Raw genomic sequence first — 24,484 nt, forward strand, 5'->3', positions numbered from 1 at the left:
AATCTACACTGCCTGGCCAAAATAAAGCCTACAAGCCTGTGAGTCGGTTAAGATTCAGAAATGTGACCAAAATATGAGATCAGCTGACTACCTGTATGGCCAGGTATTTTTTCTTCCCTGATGGCACAGGCATATTCCAAGAGGACAGTGCCAGGATTAATTGGGCTCAAATAGTAAAAGTGGTTCAGAGAACAAAAGACCTTATTTTCACACATGGATTGGCCACCAGAGTCCAGACCTTAACCCCACCGAGAATCCCTGGGTTGTGCTGGAGATGACTATAAGCAGCGGTCCAGCTTTCCCTTCACTAATACAAGATCTTGGAGATAAATTAATCCAACTATGGATGGAAATAAGTGTTATGACATTGCTTAAGCTTACTGAAATAATACCTCAGCTAATGTGTACCAAAATCAAAGCTAAAGGAGGAGCATGTGTGGCTTTTTTTTGGATAGTAACATATAATGCCAACAGGATGTTACTATGCATAAAAACACTTGTTTTGAATTTGCACCTAAAAGCTAACTAATAGAGAAACAACCCAATTCTCCAATTTTAAACTACCGACTCACTAGCAATTGGGGAAATCCTTTTTAGATTCCTTTTTTGGTGACACAGGATCCTGTATTATTTTAGTAGGTCTGCAGTAAATCCACATGTGGCCTATTTGGATGGCACATACTGTTTAAAAACCTGCTGTCAATTTAATGCAGACCAATCATGGAGATTACATAAACTACCACTGCTAAACATATTCTTACTGTAACACATGGCTGGTTAAATGTGTTATTCTTAACTTTCATATTTCATTAAGGTCAGAGACAGAAAGTACTTCTTCAGAAAAAAAAGAACAGTCAAGCAGTTAGCATTTTTAGATGCTGATCAGCAATGGTAGTTTAATAAAGCAGAAGTCCGGCCAATTTCCCTTTTATTTGATTGTGTAGGTAAGGTCTAGTATCATTAGGTGAGTATTGTAAGGATATCCCTATTATCCCCATACATCTACAATGACATTTGTCACAGTGGAATAAGATGTGAGGAGGAAATGCTATGATCAGAGATATACCTGCCTGGCGAAACACTCAACACTAAAAATGAACCACACTTTGGGGATGAAAAAAACAAAAAAAACATTCAGGCCGTATTTTGCCACTTTAAGAGTTCTGTTATTTTTCACTTGTTATTTCATTGTTTTCAAGGCAAATGTCTTTAAATGAGCAGATGAAATGCAAAGTACAACCACAAAATCCCACTACCTCTCTGAAGAACTCAGCATTTCTCTCTGTGATGTTTCCGGCATACTTCTCCTGAATGTCTGGGTAGAATGTGCCAATAGCATAATCCAGCATCTGAATTCGGATATCATCCCTGCCGACGCTGGGCCCTTGTCGGCCCGTCATTTCATCAACCGGCTTAAAAATTTCAAATGATCCAAACCTGCTCAAACAATAAAATAAAAAAAAGAAACCAAATAAAAGGTTACAGCAGGAAGATTATTACAAATGTGACTATGACATCAAATAATACAAGTTTAGATTGAACACAACAGGACTGGAATCTGTTCTGCTTGTCACTAGTCCTTTAGGACAACCGTGGAGAGGTATCACCACTTCTGCAACTATCTGTGGGGTTTTATCGAACTAAATCCAGGACTTCACAATGTGAACATTACATATAACTATTCATTATTATGTGCTCTGAGGAAATCATTCTTTACATTACCTGAGGAAAGTGGGAGCAATCCGTAGAACTACAGTGCACCTTTCTTTCTTAGGGTTGCCATCATAAAATACATCTCTGATCACAGTGGAGTCGGAGGTGACACACGATGCAGCTCTTGTTGTTGGTATTCCAAGGTGATACATGGATTCACTGCACAGGAACTCTCTTATACTAGATCGCAACACTTTCCTGCCATCCGCTTCTCTAGGAAATCAAATCATGGTTAGTAAAAGTGTTATATAGGAATTAAGAGGGGATGAGATTATACGGGAAATCCCTCCCCCCCAAATGTCAGTCCCTGGGCTGGGGCACTGCGATACCCCCTGCTATATAATAAAAACTGGACCAGATGGGTCACCTCCTTGCATCAGTACACCGTAATACCCAGTTCTATAATAATAAACAGGACCGGACGGGTCACCTCCCTGCATCAGGACACCATATTACCAGGTTCTATAATAATAAACAGGACCGGACGGGTCACCTCCCCTCATCAGGGCACTGTAATACCCGTTTCATAATAATAAATAGGACCAGACAGGTCACCTCCCCCATCAGGGCACCATATTACCCGGTTGTATAATAATAAACAGGTCTGACAGCCCAACACCCTTTCCCCCATCACAGTGATGTCTGATATTGGTCATTCTCCTGCATAGTAAGTATGGGGAAGGTGAACACCCCATTTATATGTCCATGTACCTGGAGAAAGGGGTGAGGCCGGCTCCCTTCAGTTGAATCTCCCACCTCTCCCCGGCAGGGTTCAGTACTTCTCCGAGGTACATAGCGGCGCCATCTCCCAGCTGGCCGGCGAAGTTCCCGAACTGGTGCCCGCAGTAGCAATGGGCGGCGGGCCGTGACCCGGGCAGTAGGCGATTACCACTGAAGTACCGGGCCGCCTCCTCCTCCTCGTCTTCTCCCAGCTGCACACCGAGCAGAGCCAGGCCCGGCTGGGACAGAGCCACCACCTTGGGGTTCTCTACCGGAGTGGGTCGGACCGGAGAGAAGCAGGCCCCGGGTACCTGGCGGGACCGCACTGCGTCATCGTCCTGGCCGTCCCCGGGTTCCACCGGCAAACAGCGCAGCGCCCGGTTATCAAAACGTAGGGAACGTAGACTGGAGGCCGGGCTGGCGGAGCTGTGCACAGCGCGCTTCATGACAACTACAGCCCCAGATAGCAGCGCGTCCATGCGGGGGAGAGCGCTCCTACTGCGCGGAGAGATCCCAGCCGACCGTGCCAAGTGATAGAGGACACGTGAGAGCCTGGGAGCCATCCGCGTGCCCTCAACACGGGCCACCCACCTAAACACTGAGATCACATGACCCCTCTGTCAAAATACAGACTGACTCCTCCCACTGTCAGGTGGTATCCCCTATCAGATTACTAAGTGTACGGCCAGTGGTTCGTATCGGTACCACTTCCTTGTATGACCACGCCTACTTCTTCACTCCCAAACACAGGGCCAATCACATTAGCCGACCACCCTTGCGTACTGACCCCGCCCCTTTCCCCTCTGTCTGATTGAGAGTTTATATTCATATAAAGTTTTGATGAGCAGAAGTTAACTAACAAAACAAAAAAAACTAACCTGTACTTTTGCAGATCTGTAAATCCCTCCAGAGGTTTCCTGGATAGGGTCCCGGGCCAGAGATAGCACTTGGTACCGTCATTCTCTGACTACATCACCTGATCTTACACAGCGCAGGCGTGGGATCGGATGACATAGCCTGCGGTCGATAGGGAACAAAACAGTGCTGATCTTACTGTGTATGCGTGAAATCAGCATTTTCTTTTTCCCCATTGAAGAAAAAACTCCTCGCCATAAAAGCATTCATGCAGCCAGAAGCCTCCTGGGATGCATGACATCACCCTATCTCTACATAGGGAAGGGGCTTTACTTTTTTTTTTTTTTTTTTTTAAAGGGGGAAGGGAGTCTTTGCTGTTACTAGACATACATTTCCGGTTATTCATCCTGCTAGCAACTGGATCTATTTGGTGTAACCTTAAATGTAAAGTCCTGAAGTTTCTTATTTCCCCGACACGTTTCGCCATAAAGGCTTCCTCAGGGGAGCTTGAGACACACAAACTACTAAATCAAACATATGATATAAACATAGCAAGGTCAAAGCGATAATAGATGTGGATACAGAGGTTATAAAGTTGTCAGGATAGTGAGCATCATGTATATCCTTTGCTATTCCAAGAAATTTCAAAATTAAATTTACATAGTAGGCAATATGTAGCAACCCAAAGGCAGGTGAGGATGTGGCTGGTAGATATCTAACATGTAACTAGCAGCGGAAGATTAAACTTGAATATACCATAAACTAAAGTATATTACTTAAGGTAGTGTTAAGTGGGTATGGGGTTGCAGTTTGAAGAACGTAAATATTACTTTTAAGGTTAAAAGAACTTGGATCGTATTGAAGGTGAATGACCAAAAGGTATACTTTCAGAAAACCATAATTCCGGAGACACATATCATCGTACATAAATAAGAGGTAGAGAGGTGATTCACATATATGTCATCCTCAAATTGTATCCAAGCACTTACCAGAAGGAAATGCGAAATTCACTTACCATATAGGGAACAAGCTCATCTGTTGTTATGCTATAGAAACATATACAAAAACTATTTTTTTGTAATAGTGGATCTTAATATTAGTATAAAACCTTTGAAGGAAAGTTATATATAGGGAATGTCCTTAACTGATGACTATTGCCAGAATTAAAACTGAACCTGTACTAAACAATCTTAGTGGTGTCCCAAAAGGAAAGAATCCTCTTAAGGAACTCTGACAAAAAGATGTGTGAGAAAGATTGAGTGTTGTCCCAGATTTGCTGGATCACCCAGCTTTTACTGAAGAACGTGTATTCTCTCTAGCCTTGGGGAGCGCTTGTAAATCAGGCCTAAAATGAGAGGTGCAAAAGTTTTAAAAAGTGAAAAACATGCCTTTTCTGAAATTACTAAGTTACAGAGAGCATTTATAATGCGGAAATGATAGTGAGTTAGAAGAAAGAACAGTAGGGGGTCAGTAGGCTTATTCAAATCAAAGTCATTCCAGAATGCTCCCAATTTTAGGAACCCACAAAATATGAAACATAGTTGCCTGGCTTCATTTGGCATCTCCAGCATACATTCAGGAGAGAAGTGTAATTTTTATGTAGTAGCACTGGAGTCCCATACCACAGAGTTACAAATTTGTAATTCCTCCTCTGGTATCTACTGATAATGAAAGCTCTATAAGCGAAAGCCATTGTATGATCAACCTAGACAACTGCACGGAACTCCCACTCCTACTGGAATATAAAGGATAGAGGAGCGGACAGATTTTTATTAATAAGTATAGTGTAGGAGGATGAGTGTGTATTCCGAATATGCTCTAACTGAATACACATATGTTCAAACTAAAAAAAGAGATGGGGGGTGGAAGGGTGGCTTGAAAATGGGACAAATGTAGCCTACGGCAGAACCCCAGGGGGCCAGTATTCTGAGATTCAGTCTGAGGGGTTTCCCATCTCCCAGCAGGCAGAAAATGAGAATTTCAAAAATGTCCCATAGATTGCCACAAAGTAAATCTAGGGCCAGATATACATGGGACAAAGGCTAGATGGCAAATAAATTGAAGGAGTGGTGAGGGATATAAAGAGGGTTGCGGTTTGGGCAGATATGTGTGGAAAATTCTCATAGTAGGGTCACCTACACCTTAGGAGCCCAGCGAAGGCCAGGTAGGTGAACTGGGGGGAAGGGGGGGGGATGCTACAGTAGTTCATTGCTTGAATTTACTATATTTGCACCAACCTGCCAAACCCTTTAAATACGCCACAGCATGAAGGTGTATATAGCTAAGTAAGTGTAATAGATAAAATAGGCTAAATTGCAGCTTCCTAAAATTTGAATAGACTAGTTTTTATTCAAACTAGAGGAATGGAATGTCCCGACTGAATAGAAATTGATAATTGTACAGCAAGAAAGCTAATTTTTGTGGCTCAGGGTAAAAAAAAACAAAAAACAAAACCAACAGCTGATTGTAGTAACTAGGGATGAGCGAGCGAGATTTGTAATTTTGATCCTGCGACGAATAGGGCCTTTCTCGCTTAACGAAAATGTAACGGAGAGCGGCCTTGTGATTCGCCATGAGGTCGTGTTCTCGCCAAACGAACGAGGGAAAAAGCAGGGGGCGCTAACACAGCTGTACTGAACTCATATGACCTCTAAATGGAGATTCTCCATTGAGAGGTCATGAGTTCAGTATGCCTGCAGTCACAGCATGTGCCTCCAATCAGCTGTGACCATCCAGCTTTCCACGGTCCCTGGGCTGTAATTATCATTGATAAGTACAGCCCAGGGACTGTGCGAACCTGGACCGAGGGAACCTGCGGTCACAGCTGCCTGATGGCACGTCTGAATTACCCCCCCTCAATTGACTTTGTTAGAATTTGCAAAATTGGTTTGCCAAAATTACGCTGACCTATTGGAAATTTTTGCGAGACTGTCAGAGGACCTCTCGCTCATCCCTAGCGGTAATCCCGAGCCACACTCGGGGTAGCTAAAAAAATAAATAAAAAAATAAAGACTGATCTGGTCCCATCGGCATCCTCTTTGTCCGATCTGTCCCCCCGTAGTTCCCGATGACGTTGCTGGGTGAGGGAGCGTGGCAGGAATTTCATATTATTTTATATTGGATTCAATACAAAATTACTTTGTATTGGATTTAATACACTTATTATATTATATATGCTTCTGTACAGTTATATTACAGCTTTCAGTATTTTTGATTTATTTATGCACCCTTGTTTTAACAGAATTTTGTGTTTTTTTTTTAAAGTTTAATATTAAATGTAAAATAAATATAAATCCGGACAGAAATGAACTGCTCAGGAGGTTAAAGGGGCCCAATCATCCACTGAAGAGAAGCTGTTATTTTCAAAACAGCTGTTATTGTGGTTTTGTCACTTTTTTTTTTTTTTTTAATATGCATTTTGAGGACACTATTTGACATACTCAACACTTTCGTTGCAGGAGTCTATCCCCATGTTCTCTGTAAACAGATCACACAGAAAACAAAGGTGTTGTCTATATATGTAAAAATGCATAGACCAGAACAAGGCCCTTTTGTTAATTACCCATTATTACCTGAGGACTATTCTAGGGTATTCTGCCACCTATGAATGGATTTTTTTGTGAAATGTGGCATTTAAAAAAAGAGAAAACAGACAAACAAGAGAAAAACAGTTGGATCAAGTGTTCATTATGTGAAATATATAAATATATATTATAAAACCTTTGTATGGCAAGGAGTGGCCTTTTTTTAACTGGGCATGAAAATATTTAATAGTTATGTACATTTGTATCATTCTGGAGCAATCACACCATCAACTGTTTACGATCACCTATTTAATTTATATATTACAGACCATAGACACCAACAGAAATCCTGGAGACAATACCTTGGTGCTGTTATTTTGTGCCACAAGGTTCCCTGGCTCTAATTCTGATCCCTGCCTGATAACTTGTGTCCCAGTTGTGCCAAACCTGGATATAAACCTGTCTATTTCACATCAGCAACTCAATTATTAAAAGGAGGCTGAAAATTACAACCATTGAGCCTGCACATTCAATTAAATTATTTATATGGAAATTTTAGTGAGATGTGAGAGCGAGAACAAACCATTCATTTGCTTTCAATTTAAAGCATGTATGGGGAGGTAGTGAAAGGCCTTCTACTCACCAAGGTTTAATAATGTTAAGAATGTATTATTTTTCTTCTCTGGTCTTGCTTGCTCATGTTTGGAATGAAAAGATATATTACATGGCGTCCTTCTGGTCAGTATAAAAATACATACCAATGTATCATATATGTGATCAGTACAATTTTATTACTGCTTTAGGTTACTTTTTAACAATTGTGTCCTCTTAACTTGTTTGAAAAAGTCATTTAATACCAACCAACAAAAGTTTGCTGTTTTATTTCTTTATTTTGGTAATACAAATCACAATGCTCTCCTAAAACCTTTGAAAGGCACACTGCTGTAACAAAAATGTATACAAATGCCACACCGCAAATGTATACCTTTTATAAAGGCAAAAAAACCCCAACACATTATGGCTTCACTTTTTATAGAAATGCAGGGAAAACGGATAAAAAAAAAAACTTTTAAATCATTTAAAAAGAATTCTAGAAGTATCGATAACATTCATGCTTCAAATGTAACAGAACAGCCCCAGTTAATGACTACTTAAATTTTTTTTTTTTTTTTTTTAGGAACTTTCAAACACTTCAAAACAAGGCTGAAATCACTACGAACAACACCAGGAATGACTAAAGGGTTGGTTGTTAAGCTGCCTTAATCCATTTGGTTGTTTGTGCACCTAAAAGCTGTTGGAAACTACCTGAATATTGCCAAATATGTGGTCATACTTTCATACCAGGTACAGACCTTGTTGGTCCCTTAGCACCCAAGGCCTAGAAAGGTTTGAAAAAAATCAGCAACGGCCATTTGAAAGTCTATGAAAAACAAAAAAGATACCAAGGATGGGAGTGATAGTACAGCCCTGAAAGATTCCTGGAAAAGGATTACCAGTCAACTAATTATGTATTCTTCAGCTCACCCTTCATGCTAAAAACAGTAAAATGTAAGAAGTGGCCATCGCCCTTCATATTTGTTTCCTGAAGGTATGATCCTGACTGGATAGGTATCAGGTGTTTAAAGGGTCAAATATTTGAGGTTTACTTTTTTGATATAGGGGGTCTCACATTCAGCCCTTGACATAACATTCAGGGGATGTAATGTTATAGCAAGCTGACAAACTGCAGACATACTACAAGAAAAAGTCAGATTCCAAATATGCTACAGTATTTTGTGGGGCCTGGTAATATACCTTATAATACATCAAGAGATTACTGCTATTACAGCTGATCAAATAATGCTTTTACATTTGTGCTTCAACCCCCCCCCCCCCCCCCCCCTAAAAATATCCATGCGTATGCACTATTTGATATTCCTCTCTGCACAAGTGTATTATAGAACAGCGGTCGGCAAACAGTGGTCCGTGAGAAAACTTTGGCGGCCCACAGAAAAATGTGTACATGTGCATTTTTTATATTTCTATAATAAAACAAAAATATTATTCTAATCAATTATATTCTAAATTACAGTTTTTGCCTTCATGTTGAACTAAATTCACAAACTGTACTGGAGACAAAAAAAACAAGGGAGGCGCAGCGTGACGTCAATGTAGTCTTGTTGTAAGTTGTACCGTTAAGGCAACTTAAGGCAGTCTAAGGTAATCTTAAGGCAACCGTTGCTGAGCCGTACATTTAAGTATTGTTTCCACTATTACAACAGTCACCCCACTCCGTGAATACCGATTTTCATCCGATTGTATTATTTTATATGTTTATTTCTCAGATGCTCTTTTAGGTAAGTATGACCTTAACTGTGTATTTTCTTTAACTGTTATATTTAAAATCATCAAATAGTAATATTGTAGCAATTTATCGGATGGGTTTTTTCTGTTTTTGCAGCTTAAGGATGGTTTGTTTCACATGCACGGAGAGCTCCTTTGACTGCAAGTTGTCTGTTTACAGCAAAATCTTCCACATACAAGTCAAATCAACTCCAGGCCTTTTATCTGCCTAATTTATAATGACATACCGAAGGAAATGCTCACACCATCTCATGAAATAGCCTTTGAGTCCATTGTCTAATTAATTTTGAGCCCCTGAAGTGAAGTGATGGTGTTAAAAAACGGCTTTAGTTCCTTACATTTTTATGCAATCTTTTTGTTCAACCGACTGGATTAAAGCTGAAAGTCTGCAGTTCAACTCCATCTGAGTTGTTTCATTTAAAACTATTTGGGGTAATGTACAGAACCAAAATTAGAAAAAAAGTTGTCTGTCCAAATATTTATGGACCTAACTGTATGTCTCTGCAAAATGATATAAGGCAGTTATAGGAACTAACTGAACGCAGATTTAGAACAACAGAAAGAAGGAATGTATCATTAGGACATAAATCAAGTTAAAATTTTACTTTTAGTTTAGACTTTAAAACTTTAGTTTTAGACTTAAGTGACACTTTCACGTCATAACAAACATAGAAGGGTACCAACGTACATTGACGAGATGATTCTTATAATAGGTATGACATTGAGGAGTTTGGAGGGGGCAGGGGATCTAAAACTATAATTAGCATTCTTGGAATGCTAAAAAAAAAATAAAAAATAAAAAAACATTATAAAGCCTCTGAAATTACAACAGCAAGTCACTTTTATTTTCATAATATGCAGCTTTGTATCACAACTGTACTACTATCATCCAAAAATCTATATAGTCCAGAAACTATAAATAGTATATGTTATTCAAGTAGCCCCTTATGAAATCAACTTTTTAAAGTGAACCTGTCAGGTGATCAATAAAACGTTGTTTAATCCTTAACTAACCATATAGCAAATCCTGGAATTGTAATCCCAATCATACAAAACATCTCCACTTCTTTCTCAACACAGTTCTAACCCTGCCCACCTATTTTAACAGTTTAGTATGCAGATTCCCAAAATGAACTGTTAAATAGCAAAAGATGGAAAGGGTGCTGATCCTGTCCAAATGTTGAGAGCTCTGTGCAATCTAAAGAAATTTTTTCTAGTTTCACCTAAACAAGATTTTACAATAGCATGTACAGAAAAAGTCATGAATGCAGAAGATGGATTCAGCATACAGCTGACAGAAGGATTATTGGTAAAAATGTAAAACGAGCAGCTGTGAAATCACACCACTTTCTCAAATTTTGCTGGCATTGTGGTATATTGTTCCTGCATTAGGGATAATTTGGTTCACCAATAACTTCTAAATAAAGATTAGGGTGGGGTTTTAGCCTATCTTAATGTGTGTTTTATATTCTATATTCTATTCTATGTTTTATTTTACCACCTAAGGGGAAATCCCGGGTGAGACTCGGGGTGGATTTTAGTTGCAAATAGCGGTAATCCCGAGTCACACTTGGGGTCACTTTAACCTAAAAAAAAACACTTACTTTGCTCCGTCGCTGTCCTCCGGCGTCACGTCTGCCTCTTTTGATCTCAAGCTGCTAACTGCAGAGCTGAGATCAACATTGTAATCACTTTGTATTGGATTCAATACAAATCAGCTGTATTGAGTCCAATACAAAGAAATTATATATATATATATATATATATATATATATATATATATATATATATATATATATATATATATATATATATATATATATATATATAATGCTGCTGTACAGTTATATTACATCTTTAAAAAAAACTTATATATAGTTTAAGTTTAATATTAAATTCATTACCTATTGGACATATTTTGGTGAGTTTTGCCTAAAAATTTTAGCCTACAATGAAAAATAAATTTCCATGCAAAAAAATTGTATCACTTTTTGCACGGAAATTTCGACAGAATTAGACCACTAGGGGGGTTACCCTGTGAAACTGGATCCCAAAACACAAACTGGGGAAAAAATATCAGGAAATAATGGAGCATTCTTAGGAGAGGCCTTTGAGAGTTTATGTAGCTAAAATAACGATTTTACATATTAGAGTTTATACCACCGTAAACTGAAAGGTTAGAAATATCTGCTGAAATCAGTTCAGATATTGACTATTTCCTGTCTTTAAAATTGAACAACTGGACCTATAAAATGAGTTCTTGTAAATCAGTGAGCTTTCAACCCTAAATGTACAAGCAAGTACCCCAAAAATGTTCTTGATTAATCAATGAGTGTTCAATTCATGATGTACTAGCAAGTACCTATAAACAAAGTGTTTGATAAATGAGTAATGAGTAATATAACAAAATTGTCAAATTTGTCAAAAACAAAATTACAGCACTTTGACACTGCTGCCAGTTTGATCAGATGACAGGTTTACTTTAAATAATATTTAAATAAATGACAATGACACAAAAAGACAATTTATAATAATGAAAAAGCAAGACAAGGCACCCCTTTAAATTTCAAACAAGGTTAAATTCCTGAGACACAAAACTGATGTCCAAAAAAGTTAAGTATTCAAAAACTGCTGATAGCTTCAATTTTACATTTTAAAATATTTGGTATGCAACAGAGGAAGGTTAGAGAAAATACAAAATGCAACATTATTCTCATGCACAGCTGACATATCCATCATATTTATGTAGACAGGAATACAGTTATAAAATGTTTACAGTATCATTTTGTCTTTAAAGTTCTTTAATAACATTTTTAGGATCAAAAAGTATAAAGTGGCAGGAAAAGCATACATTAGCAATCAGACAGTGGTTAGTCAGAAATCTGTAACTACCAAAGCAGTTTCCTAAATTACTTTTTACTGTAATTACTGTAATAGTTTTCTCCCACACTTGCCGACTGCTTTTAAATCAACAAATTTTGATAACAGAGAAGCCTTAAAGCAAATTACTAATGATTGGTAAGAAGTAGGGTGCACAATACTAGGGAACAGATCAAGTATAAAAAACTGAAAACTGCCAAAAGAATTTGGATTGAAGGAAACCTGTCATGAAAAGTGAAACTTAAAATATGCTTGTTGCTTCCATACCACCAAGCTAGTAAAAAGGTGTGTACCTGTAGTTCTCATTTTACTGGCAGCATACTTCTTCCAGGCCAGATTATTCATTACAGTTAGACAACTAGCATTTTCAAATCAGTAATGAAAGCCCACATGAGTGTTACAGCAAGCTTCCCTTTAACATGAGTAATATTGTAGAAACCTATTTTGTATTGTATATAAGCATTAAAACGCCATGGGCTATGGACATTTCTGTTTCTACCAGATTAGCTAGAAGAGAGCAAGAAAAACTCTTTCTTACGACAGGGAAACTAACAGCATTTAAAATATGTATAATAAATTTCCAATGCATGTGGCAAGCTCTAATTTAACAATGTGAAGGAAGAACAATTCAGTCAGAGCTACCAATACCAGCAAATCAACTTCCCTCAACCACTGCATTGATACTGAAGTCAGGAAAATCTCTTGCCTGAAGCAGGAATACATTAACTATCGGGAATTGCTAAGTAATCAATAACTCCTTATCATAAGGCAAACCAGGATTATGTCTCTCATATACACTTTCAGCAAACCTATATCAGTTAAAATACTACAATTACTTTTGCAAAGAGATTAAAGCAAGTATAGAGGGTGACCCTGGTATTCACATTCAGAGCTATACAATGACTATTGAACATAATTTCCTCTGCAACCTAGTTCAGGAACTTTGTGCAACACTTTATTTAGATAAAGATTACAAATTACATTGTTGTCAGATTTCTATCTTGCAAAGTACCTAGAATATATATATATATATATATATATATATATATATATATATATATATATATATATGAACATAGCAGCCACCAAAAAGCAACCAAATGCTTTAGTCAGTCACATGAATATACATCTATTTTTAAAATGTATTTTAAACTATGAATTTGAAAAAGTAGTATTTAAGCTTATTGAATGTTAGTGTACATAAAAGCTTGTTTGTATGTATAGTTTGGAATTCTATATGTATGTGCAGAAAATTGCATATAATGCTTCCAGGTTAGTACTGCTGCAAACTGGTTGTACCTTGCCAATCTTTTCTCACTTCAATTCTAACAAACAGTGTCTGTCTGAAAAAATCATAAGGTGATTTGGTAATGCTGTTACGTGCCTTGCTAATTCAGCTGAAGTGTAAACTTTATAGACATGTAAAAGTAAAGAGACATGTACATCAAGCTTGTGGCTTTTATATAAACCCACGGCCCATTAAAACAGTAAGTGTATTTTCACATAAAACTACGAACACACAAAAAAAATAGTCCAAGATGTATGTGTCCCCAAAAGACATATTTGTGTTCTAGTAAATTAAGTACATCCAAATTAAACCTATTAGGTGCGGCAACTCATTTGTCAAATAACATACAACAAAGCTGTGTGTGCTGGGTGAAATAGAACATAGGAAGAACAAACCTACAGTCCCTATCTTGTATGTAACACGGGGACTACCTGTATGTTAGTATAGCTATTTGTCAAGGTGCACATGGAGAATATATAAGAAAAGATCATTACTCTCAGAGGCACGAGGTAGTTCTGTTTTTTTAGCTGCTTGCTTCAGCATGTAGGTTAGGTAAACATCTCTTTCAGAGACTATGGTGCGATGGAGGTCAGGAAATTCACCAATCATTTCTGCCATCATCTGTTCCAATAAATCCTTCTGTTTACATTTTTCCACATCATCTTCACTAAAGCAGAAAAAAATGACATTTGTTCAATTTATCAGGTGAATGTAAAAAACTGTTAAGTGTGTGGGTGAGGGTGATTTGGCCAATCTTACACATGAACAAAGATTTTCTTACCTTATAGGATCTGACAAGGAGCACAATCCCCAGGCAAGTTTGACCTTTTGCCAAAATGAAAGTGCAGCAATGGCTCTCTTGAATGTTACAGGAATAGGTCTATCTCCAAGGTGAAACTTGCAAAAAGGCACTTTGCTGGCCTAAAAGATGTCCAACAGAAAGTGTATGAGAAAAACTGTAAACCTTTAAAAATGTTCTCAATACCTAAAAAATTTATTCTAATATTTTAACACACATTTTTAAATATATTTTACATTGCCCACGGTCTATGTAAACTAGGAATTTGTATTCAACCATCCACTTTGCTGGAGAAATGTGGACGTTGCACCGATACACAAACAGAAATAAAAATACTACCATCCATATCAAGCCAATACAAAAGCAACAATGACAAATTGGAGCTGTAGTGACTTGAAATGTAACAGTGAAACATCAGTTTCCTATATATTTTTATGGTGATGCAAATGGTTGAAGCTAAGGAAAAAATTAGTAAATACAAAACACTGGACTATGAAAATGCAGGTAAAATGTGTGACAGCTGTACATTGTACATGCTAAAGCAGCTGCTGAAGTTGACTCCATTAAACCTAATTGCCTTGCAAACACCTATTAGGATTTAGTGTATTGCAGAAAAAAAATACTTTAATGGGAAATTCTGTATATTACACAGTAAAAGAGTGTCATCCTTTAAAAAACATAAAAATTATGTAAGCCCTAAAATGAGGGAATCACAGAGGTAAAATGCTTTTCTTAGGCTACGTACACACTTGCAATGGTTCTCGTCCGATAATCGGCTCAGGGCCAATGTACAGCACTCGGTCATGCATCTTGCAGTAGTTTGTCATTAAAAAGAATTGTGAAAGATCCTTTCCAACCACAATTATTGCACCTGTGTATGCAGCCTTTGTCTCTTAACCTAAATATGGAAAACATGGAACCCTATCAGTTAATCAGAAAGTGCAGATTTTCATAGCAGATGTTTCTGTTATCAGTTAATAGACTTCAGATAAAACACCTTTCCTTGTGATTAGGGATGAGGTATGCACACAGAATGTTGCCAGTTGCATTTTTATTTTTACCCACCCTCAAAATGATCACATGTGAGCATTTGTAAACATGGCAATGTGATTTGTGTCAGTATGTCAACCTGTAGTCCACAGAGAGAACACATACACCACAGGGTGAGAACTGCTCCAGGAGTGTTGTGTACCCCTAGAGCAGAGGTACAAATAAAAGAAGAAAAGGCCAACAAAAGCATTATTTTATGATTTCCAAGCCTCACCTATCCTCAATGTCATGTGATCTAAGCCACCCAAAACCAATGACTTCCTTCTTGATCACAGTTATCACCACTATAGAAAGCTGCATGTGAATGAATAATACATATATATATATATATATATATATATATATATATATATATATATATATATACATACACACACACACACTCGAGTGCTTTACCAAGGATGGGCTTTAAATAGAAACAAAAAGATTAGGAGGACTAGAAGGGGCAAACATGGATAAGTTTTGACTGGGTCACATTCGGTAGAGAATTAAAATCAAGTGATGCTGGACTCCTGATTTAAGTTTTAGCATCCTCAAGTAGATTTTTAGAGCCAACAAGCACCAGAGACATAAAAACTCAGAAAACGCACCCCAATGGTATGCTTTGGAGCTCGTCCCTGCTATTGGCTGATAAAGACCTGCTCGCTCCTATGGTGTTCACAAGGACTGTTTGGCGGAGTTGCATACACAAATACAGCCTTTTTTCAGAACCCTCAAGCCTGACATCTGTAATCCACACCCCACAGATCCCGGATAGTTTGCAAGGGGTGATGTCAGGTCCCTGGAGGGATAAGGGCTTATTCCAAATTAGACATCAGCTGCATCCAGTGGAGAAGGGGTTGCTTACCTTTCAAGAACTATGTGAGAAGGTTGAGCTCCCACCCATATCTTTTATGCTTATCTGCAAATTAGGCATTATATCTGATCTCTCTATCCCTCAGCCAGGTTCCTAAACATGACTCCTTATGAGAGATTGTGTGCGGAGGGACCGTATACCAAATGCGTTTCTTCTATATACAGTTTATTGAATAATTCTATACGAGACGCCTCTGGCAAGTTTGAATACATGTGTAAGTGGGAGGAAGTACTGAACCGAACGTTGAATTTGAATGTATGGTTAGAAATTTGGGAAGCCGCAAACGAAAGCTCTATATGTACGCTGTATAAAGAAAACTTGTACAAAATTATTCTTAGGTGGTACCATACCCCAGAGGGGCTACATTGGTTGTTGCCTGGGACTGACCCCACTTGCTGGCGTTGTGGTCTTTCCCGGGGCACCCTGGAGCACATCTTTTGGTTTTGTCTCATTATCCAGGAGTATTGGTCTCAAATCAATAGATACCTGTTTAATAGCTTGGTGAAGCTTTTCAAAATTGATTTCTTTGGCTTCCTTCAATAAGGTTTCTTCATCCATCTTTAGCATGGATACTCTATACTGGCATAGTTCAACTACAACAACATCAGGCTGCACTTCCTGAATGGTCTGAGAGAAAAGAAACTATTTAGCAAACATTTGTTTAGATACACCTGAATGCTGAACAAACCAACACATTTCACATGATAAATGGTGGAGTTCTTACCTAACCTTAATACTGTGTTTGGATACCAGTTACATTACACTATTATACCTCTGAATATTTAAATGTCTGTTTCTAAATACATTACAGAAATTAAAAAGCTCAAAAAGTCCAACAGTGTTAAACCTGGCTTAACCATTACCTTTACCACATCTTGCTTGCTGCTGTCACTAAAATGTGCAGTGCCTACAATGTACACTTTACTTCCATCTTCTGTGCAAAGTTCTGTAACTGTTTCTGGAAGTGATGGAAGTGGTCGTCTTTTTTTCATTTTCATCTCCCACAAAATCCTAAAAGCATCAGCATCCGCTAAAGATGAAAAAAAAATACATTTTAAAAACCCACAAGAATAAGCAGGTTGTGTTACACACACATACATGTATATAGCTCTATACAGTCCAACCTCCCTTAATTTCTTAAACACTAAATCAATCATCCCCGGTGGAAAGAGACGATTACCTATAATTCGATATAAGGGAGATGTAATTGAGGACAATTTAAAATTCCTAAATAAGTGATAGCAGAGTTTCAGCATCTGTCCAACAGTCGGATTACCTTTAAACTCTACCTCTTTATTGGAAAGCCAAGGCAATATATTTACTTCAGGGGCCGTTGATTTCTGTCTGGATGTCTAAAAGCGGTACATTGTCTTTCATGAAAAATAATTTTACAGTATAATAAACCAGTATGAGTATAACAAAGCTTGAAACACAAAATCATGTCAAAATAATAAATTTAATAAATTAAAAAAAAAAACCCCACATGGTCTAAACAAATTATTTTATTCAACAATGGCTGTAGCCTATTAGCTAAAATTTTCATAAATAATTCCAAGTGTTGATTTAGTAAAGAAATTGGCCTATAACTGGAAAAAGCTCCAGGGTCCTTCCCTTCTTTAGGTATTACTGTAATATTTGCCCTCCAAGAATCCTTCAGAAACCGTCCCCCCTCAACCAAGTATTTAATGCCTTCATATAAAATGGACCTAAGACATCAAAATAAGTCTTATAATAGACCAGGGTATATCCATCCATACCTAGCGATTTACCACAGAGTGTTTTTTTTTTAGATTTGGTCAATTCTTCTATAGATAAGAGTTTTTCTAATAATTTAATATCACAGTCCACCAATTTGGTCATACCAGACCCATTTAAATACTTATTAGTACTGTCCTCAATATATAGCCTAGACCCAATCTTACCTCTTGACTGCAAGTTATATAATTCCCTATAATAATTTCCAAACATATTTTCAATTATGTCCACTTGATGTTGTTTCTGCCCCTTCTGACCCGCCAAGAAGTTTATTGATGTCTGCTCTCTCTGCCCTCTCAAAGCCCTAGCTAACTTTTTTCCCCACTTTATTACCTTGTTCATAAAACATTCTTTTACAACTACAACAGCTCTTGCTGTATATAAAGACACTGGGGTGGCTCTGAGGCCTATTATTATTATTATTATTAAACAGGATTTATATAGCGCCAACATATTACGCAGCGCTGTACATTAAATAGGGGCCTATTAATTTACTTTCAATCGTTTGGTCTATTGATCTTTTATGTTCTTCCTCTAGTTTTTAAATCTGGGAAACAATTGTCAGAATCTCCTCTTTTTTGGCCTTTTTTTATCCTGGCATTATGTTTAATCAACACTCCCCTTATCACTACCTTATGAGCTTTCCACACTAGTAGTGGATCACTTCCTGGTGTGTCATTTATTTGAAAATAGCTCTGTAGCTCTTTGAGTGAATTCTTCCTTACCACCTCATCCTTTAAGAAAGATTCATTTAAAGCAGAGGTAAAACCCCAAAAAAAAAAAACACACTTACCTTTAATTATGCAGATCAGTCTATTCGCCGGGAGGTTTTGTTTCTTCTATTTGGGTCCCCCGTCGTCCCTGTATGTCGGGCACTGACATCCTTTCCGCTCTTCTTCTGTGTTCTACTTCCTACGTCACCTGATCTCACACTGCGCTGCCGCGAGATCACATGACGTAGATTGGGAAAAAAACTCGGGCATGCACAGAAGGTGCAGCCAATAGCCTCCCGGGATGTGTGACGTAGGTATCTTGTGAGGCTCTTCGCTCCCTAGGTGATTAAAAATTGAGAGGGCCATGTTGCAAAAAAACACAAAAGCAAAATTTTTACTTTAAACAAAAAGGTTGTCTACCCTTTATGTAAAGTAAAAACTCTGAGTTTAGGTACGCTTTAAGCCCCAGTTCCAATACCTTGGCTTCACACATTCCATCGACACAGATAATAATACACATATTGACATATTATTCCAAAATTACCAATCATACATTTTTTAACTCTCATTAAATATACCTGCTTAATCCCAAAGTGATCAATACTTGTATATACCTGATGTGAATTTGAAAAAAAAGTATAATCCTTAAGTGCAGGATTTAACACTCTGCACACATCTAATAATTGTGCACTTATTAAACAACATTCCAATTTCCTCTGTGACACTAAAGTGGTCCCCAACATTCTAGAGTGGACACTTTTATCTTTATAAGCAGCCTGGATGTATGCAAGTATGAAAGTCAAGAAAGGAAACAATGGAAGCATTAGGCAACACCATCAGTGCCCCCTAAAATATTTTGTTATCCTCCAAAAATGAAATACCAGTTTAACGATAGTTTGATTTAAAAGGTTCTTTGGAGCCGTTATCCTGATTCTTGCTAAGCCGAGTTGTTGTTCCTGCTCTGCAACAAGCACGCCTGTAACAACCAAACTCATCTTTCAGAATTACTTTGTTAACAGTAACAATTTATCACACAAAGGAACCCTATTTTAATAACTCACAAATGTGTGGCGATTCAGAAGACTCTGCTGGTCCATCATCGGACAGACCAGATTCTGCCATTGGTTGAGCACCAACCTGTCAAAATAAATACCATCAGAAACATAGAATATTACCATTGGAAACGTATTCAGTTAAAAATTCCAAACATGGATGTTAGAAACAAAACCTTTACCTAAATAAAGAGCTGATGTATCAATGGTTATCTGAAACAATAGGACATTAAAACTTCACCTGGTATAAGATATGCAGTGCAACAATGTATGCACATTTGCTTGCTTTCCTCTGCACTTCTGAACATAGGTAATGTCAGCCTTGCCCAGAAGTGAACAATAGATCAGTCTAAATACTTTCATGCATTAAACAATCCTAAAATGTGCACACATGGCAGCATTTTACTTTATTTAAATGCTATATGCTCACATCATTGATTTTAAGTATGCCAGAATTTATGTGAACTTGGGATTGTTATATAACTGTGATAGATATTCCTGCTCCACACCACAATATTACCATGTGATGAGCAAACTTCTGACCCTAGTGAATTAATTACAAAAATGAAGCACATGCAAAGCTTAGTGTATGATCCTGGCATAACTGGCTGCTAGAATGATTAAACCCCCATGCATGTGCACAGGTAGTTCACATTCTGGTCAGAGAAGGTGGTTCAAGGCCTGAATCCAAAAGAAGACAGGGTGATGATATCAGCAGCTGCAATGAAGACTGAATAGGTAAGCTTTGAAGCAGCCTAGTCCACTAGCAATGTCACTTCAGCTCCTCCTACAAGTTTTTCTTTTCTTTTTTGTGTGGGAATAGCACAGACATATTTTAAACATACCTCCTGTGGTTGGCCTTCCTGCATTATATGGGTATTTCCAGAAGTTAAAAACCTGAAAGAATTAAAAACAAAATTAGTAGAAAGCTACTGAAAATCCCTCATATGAAATCAAATCTATAATAACATTATACACATCTAATGCGGCAAATAATTCTCCTGACTTACTATAAGCAGCCAGCTTAAGGTCAGGCAGACGAATAGATTGTTGATGGGTGACAAGTATATCATGTACGTTTTCAAAGACAATGAGGAGCTAAGAGGAAGAAATACCAGAGAACAGCTAACACCAGATGTCATGTTGCAATATTGCAGCTTTCCGTCCCCTAGAATGTGATTAACCAGCGCAAGAGGTAAATTTCCAGGACTAAACTGCATGGTAAAAAGGAAAGGGGAACATGCAAGTATTTTTTTCTGTTTTAGTATTAAGGTCACCTAGCAGGCCACCTGTAAGCCAATTTGGTGACCTGTAGATTGTTAACAGGCATTAGGACAGCCCATTCATTTTGAATAAGTTGCCTACAAACCACAATGCACTAAGAGAGGAATGCAAAAATAAAACTGTTGCAATCCGTGCATATTGTATACTTAGAATGCACATGCATTGAGGTTCATTTGTGAGGCAATTTAGGTTAATATTAAAAAATCTGCATTACTGCATTGCATACTGAACAAAAAAATTTATACAAGACACTATACATTGCCTATAAAGCAGATTCCAAAGCTCACCTACCCTGCTGTGAATAGGGAAATAGAGTGTTCTGTGCCAAATTCAAAGCACAAAGCAGTTCTATTTTGCATTCAACTGTAACCAAAATAACTAGCAGTCAAATGTGACAGCTGCTCAGGACCACAACAGCAAAGGTGAAATAACAGCATGTAGTTCTTCTTAAAATATTTAAAGAACCGTATAGACAACAGCAACTAAGTATAACCTTCAGTGTATAGTTTACAATAAAACTGTGCATTTATCAAAAACACCGATAGCCAACAAGAACAGTACATTCATTTGTCAGGTCCAGTTAACTGCAGACTTCATTTGTGAAGTCCAGTAAACTTTAAACTTGGCAGAGGCTTGGTAAAGAGAAGAAACATGAAAACACACAACCACCACCCAGACAGTCTGCATCAAATATTTGTGGTTAACTTTAAGGAACGTACTATGACACCCAAGCACCACCTATACTGACAGTTTCATTTTCCAATAACCTAAATGCAATATTTCTAATACTACTTCATGAAAAAAGACTGAGATCTGGCACAACAAAGGAAGTTGGAAAGTTTGAAGTTGGAGTTCTAAAATAAAAACATATATAGAAATACTAGGTTGTAAACCAATCTTGTTTCTGTTTGTTAAGATTATCAGCAATTTGCATTTTTAAACATTTACAAAAAGCATACAAATTTAAATTAGAAGTCAATTATAAATTAGATTTAAAGCCCTATGTATCAAACAATTACTATTTTTAAATAAATTAATTGTTTACACTTTGTTGTCCTTTGCTGACACTTTCTGTTTATATATGCTCCAACAATGGATGGATGGCATTTCTCCGATCAGAACTTTTGATTACCTTACTGGACCATGCCTGACCCATACATAATAAACAGTCATTTGAAGTCTCTACTGGAAGCCTGGGTGACAGTGAGGCAACGAAAATGAGCAAAGTTTCCCAACCCTAAAACAGTAAGTGTCAGAACAGGAAGTCATTGGAAGAGCATTGTCACCCTATAACAGGAGAAGGCCCTGTTTGTGGCCCTTAAGAACTGAAAGTGGACATAGAGAGAGGGGAAACTGGCAAGATCAACAGGTATAATCAACCATTTACTTATAAAAAAAAATCACTGCACAACTTCATTTACAAAGCAAACCATTTGCAGAACTTTAGTATTTAGGTAAACAAACACTTTTCTTATATGGCAGGCTCACAATTATGTATTAGAGTTTTGTGTACTTAAAAGTGCAAGTCAAAACTATATTTGCGCGTTACCATGTATGCTACAACATTGTTGTATCTAGTGAAAAAAAAAAATACCCAGAAGTATCTGGAACATTTGTGTAACGGGCACATCAGCTAGCCACGATGACTGTTCTAAATATTGTGAAAACTAAGATGCACTACCAATGAATATTTATACTCTTGTTATTTTTATATATTTTGATATCAATGTATGCAATTGGTCATTGTGGTCTTTTTTACTTAATATATTGTGATATCAATGCACACAATTGATCATTGCATTTGTTTGTACTTTATTACTGTTTGTTATTTAAAACAATTATTTTCTCAATAAAAATGTATATTAAAAAAAAAAAAAACAACAAAAACAAAAGTACCCCCCCACCTCTCTAACCCATCCTGAGTACAGTTTCAGGAGAGTAAGAAGGACATAGGACAGTTTCTGTTTAATGCCGGTATTTAGTTAGAGCAGGCTGGGACAGAGGGGGGTTTTTCTTCTGAACTGGGATCAGCATTAAAAGTAGTCACATAATGAGCGGGTATTTCCCTGTTACCCTTGTCATTATATGCAAGTAAACTCATACAGAAACAAAAGCATCTTCAAGCTAAACTCTGTGGACATTTTAGAACTGCCCTTGCAAGGGTTGTATGTTTGTTTTTCTTCATGTTTTACTTAGCTTATCCCTCACTTCAGCGGCCTTGCTTCTAATGGTGGTGGTCACAAACTGACATCACATACAATACAGGACCAGCAGTCCGGCATTGTGAGGTCAGGGCCAGCCCAGAGGTGTCAGAGGAAAAGAAGAGCACCGGCTGCTGAGTGGGGGATAAGGCAAGGAACACTTTTTTAATGATAGTCTAGGCATTTACCCCGGTAGTATGGGTGGAGACGCTTTGGAAGGGGGATTCTGAAATTTACCTGGAAGTCAGGTTCAACTAATGCCCTGCCCAGCTTTTGTCTCTTTACTCCCAGTCTGGAGAGAAATACCTATTACTTTAGGTCCTTGATCATCAAACCTTTCCCTGTCCTCAGTATTGGTACCAGGTGGGCAATGACTAGAACGAGAGGCCAAGATCCAAGTCCAACACGGAATGGCATTACAATACCACAACCACTCGTCAATGACAGAGCCGCTCGTGTGTATATGTCTGAATGTAAACTACATGGTTGTGTATTTAAAGACACCTCATCAGGACACAACTACTGGGGTCATAGGAATCCCATCCAACACAGAAAACTCATCTACACACAGACCACATGAACCACACTTACATAGACAGGTTCTCTTTATGCCAATATGCGGCCACAATATAAGAGTTGTAGAAAGGATGGCCATCCCCATGTCTATATGAAATATTGGTCAGGGGAGGACAAAGACCTGAGAGAGAAGAGTTACCCTCCTGACATGGAAGCCTGTGAGGGTGGCAGAGAGGACACCACCTGTGGCCCGAACTATAAAGCACAGCAGCATTCCATATGGTGAGTAAGAAGAAGAGGTAAGTGGCACACACAATTACCATGCGCAAAGCACTCACTGAAGTCACAGGCACAGAGCGGGAAGGCTCGGGTCTGCCAGCTATACTCTTCCCCTATAGGAGTGGGCGAGCTCGGAGCAGGCACTCAGCTGGAGCTACAGCACGGTACAACATGCTGCACTAGTCATCTGTCCGAAAGGAAGCCAGGAGCTGCAGGCGCGCTGCTCCACGGAGCTTGTAGTCCTTCCACAACCTGGCCAAACGTACACCATGCGAAGAACGTCAGCAAGCGGAACTTCAATTCCCAGCATGCCTAGCGGAACAAGCTCAGCAGAGAGGGAGCCTCCAGTGAGAGACAGTGTTGTCAGCAGAACTTGCAGCCAATCAGGAGTGGAATAAAGCCGGCCCGTTCTAGCGGGCTGGGGACCCGAGCAAGACGTCACTGCCCTGTACGTCACTTGGGCCGAGAGTGTCTGACTGCTGCAGCTCCTTCCACACCCGAAGCTGTACCCAGCAGTGATGCAAGAACCACGCTAGTCTGGCGATGACGTCCCAGTCACGTGACCATGGATGTGACGGGCGGTGTGCTGTGATGATGCTGCTACAGCTGATGGTATCTCGTGTCACGTGACTGTGATGCTGCCTCCTTGTGTCAGG

General features: G+C 38.3%; 2 protein-coding genes across 2 annotated transcripts in view; both read right to left on the reverse strand.

The window, feature by feature from the left end:
- The window catches only part of SELENOO (selenoprotein O), a gene marked incomplete at its 3' end in the record, with an annotated part of 8,126 nt that extends 5,055 nt beyond the window's left edge, over positions 1 to 3,071 (reverse strand). The window contains 3 exon segments of the mRNA XM_072399035.1: positions 1,178 to 1,437; positions 1,723 to 1,926; positions 2,425 to 3,071. Of these exon segments, the coding sequence (XP_072255136.1) occupies positions 1,178 to 1,437; positions 1,723 to 1,926; positions 2,425 to 2,996 (1,036 nt within the window). The 5' untranslated portion in view covers positions 2,997 to 3,071.
- Positions 3,072 to 13,714: 10,643 nt separating this feature from the next.
- On the reverse strand, positions 13,715 to 23,861 carry TRABD (TraB domain containing). Its single transcript, XM_072401603.1, has 8 exons — positions 23,625 to 23,861; positions 20,394 to 20,445; positions 19,558 to 19,633; positions 16,892 to 17,058; positions 16,416 to 16,655; positions 15,431 to 15,433; positions 14,105 to 14,244; positions 13,715 to 13,990 (listed from the first exon to the last, which is right to left on the reverse strand). Coding segments are annotated over exons 1-8 (900 nt in total). The 5' UTR covers positions 23,627 to 23,861; the 3' UTR covers positions 13,715 to 13,770.
- Positions 23,862 to 24,484: the final 623 nt, after the last annotated feature.

This window comes from Pyxicephalus adspersus, chromosome 2 (assembly GCF_032062135.1).
Source record: "Pyxicephalus adspersus chromosome 2, UCB_Pads_2.0, whole genome shotgun sequence".
NCBI classification, from domain to species: domain Eukaryota; kingdom Metazoa; phylum Chordata; class Amphibia; order Anura; family Pyxicephalidae; genus Pyxicephalus; species Pyxicephalus adspersus.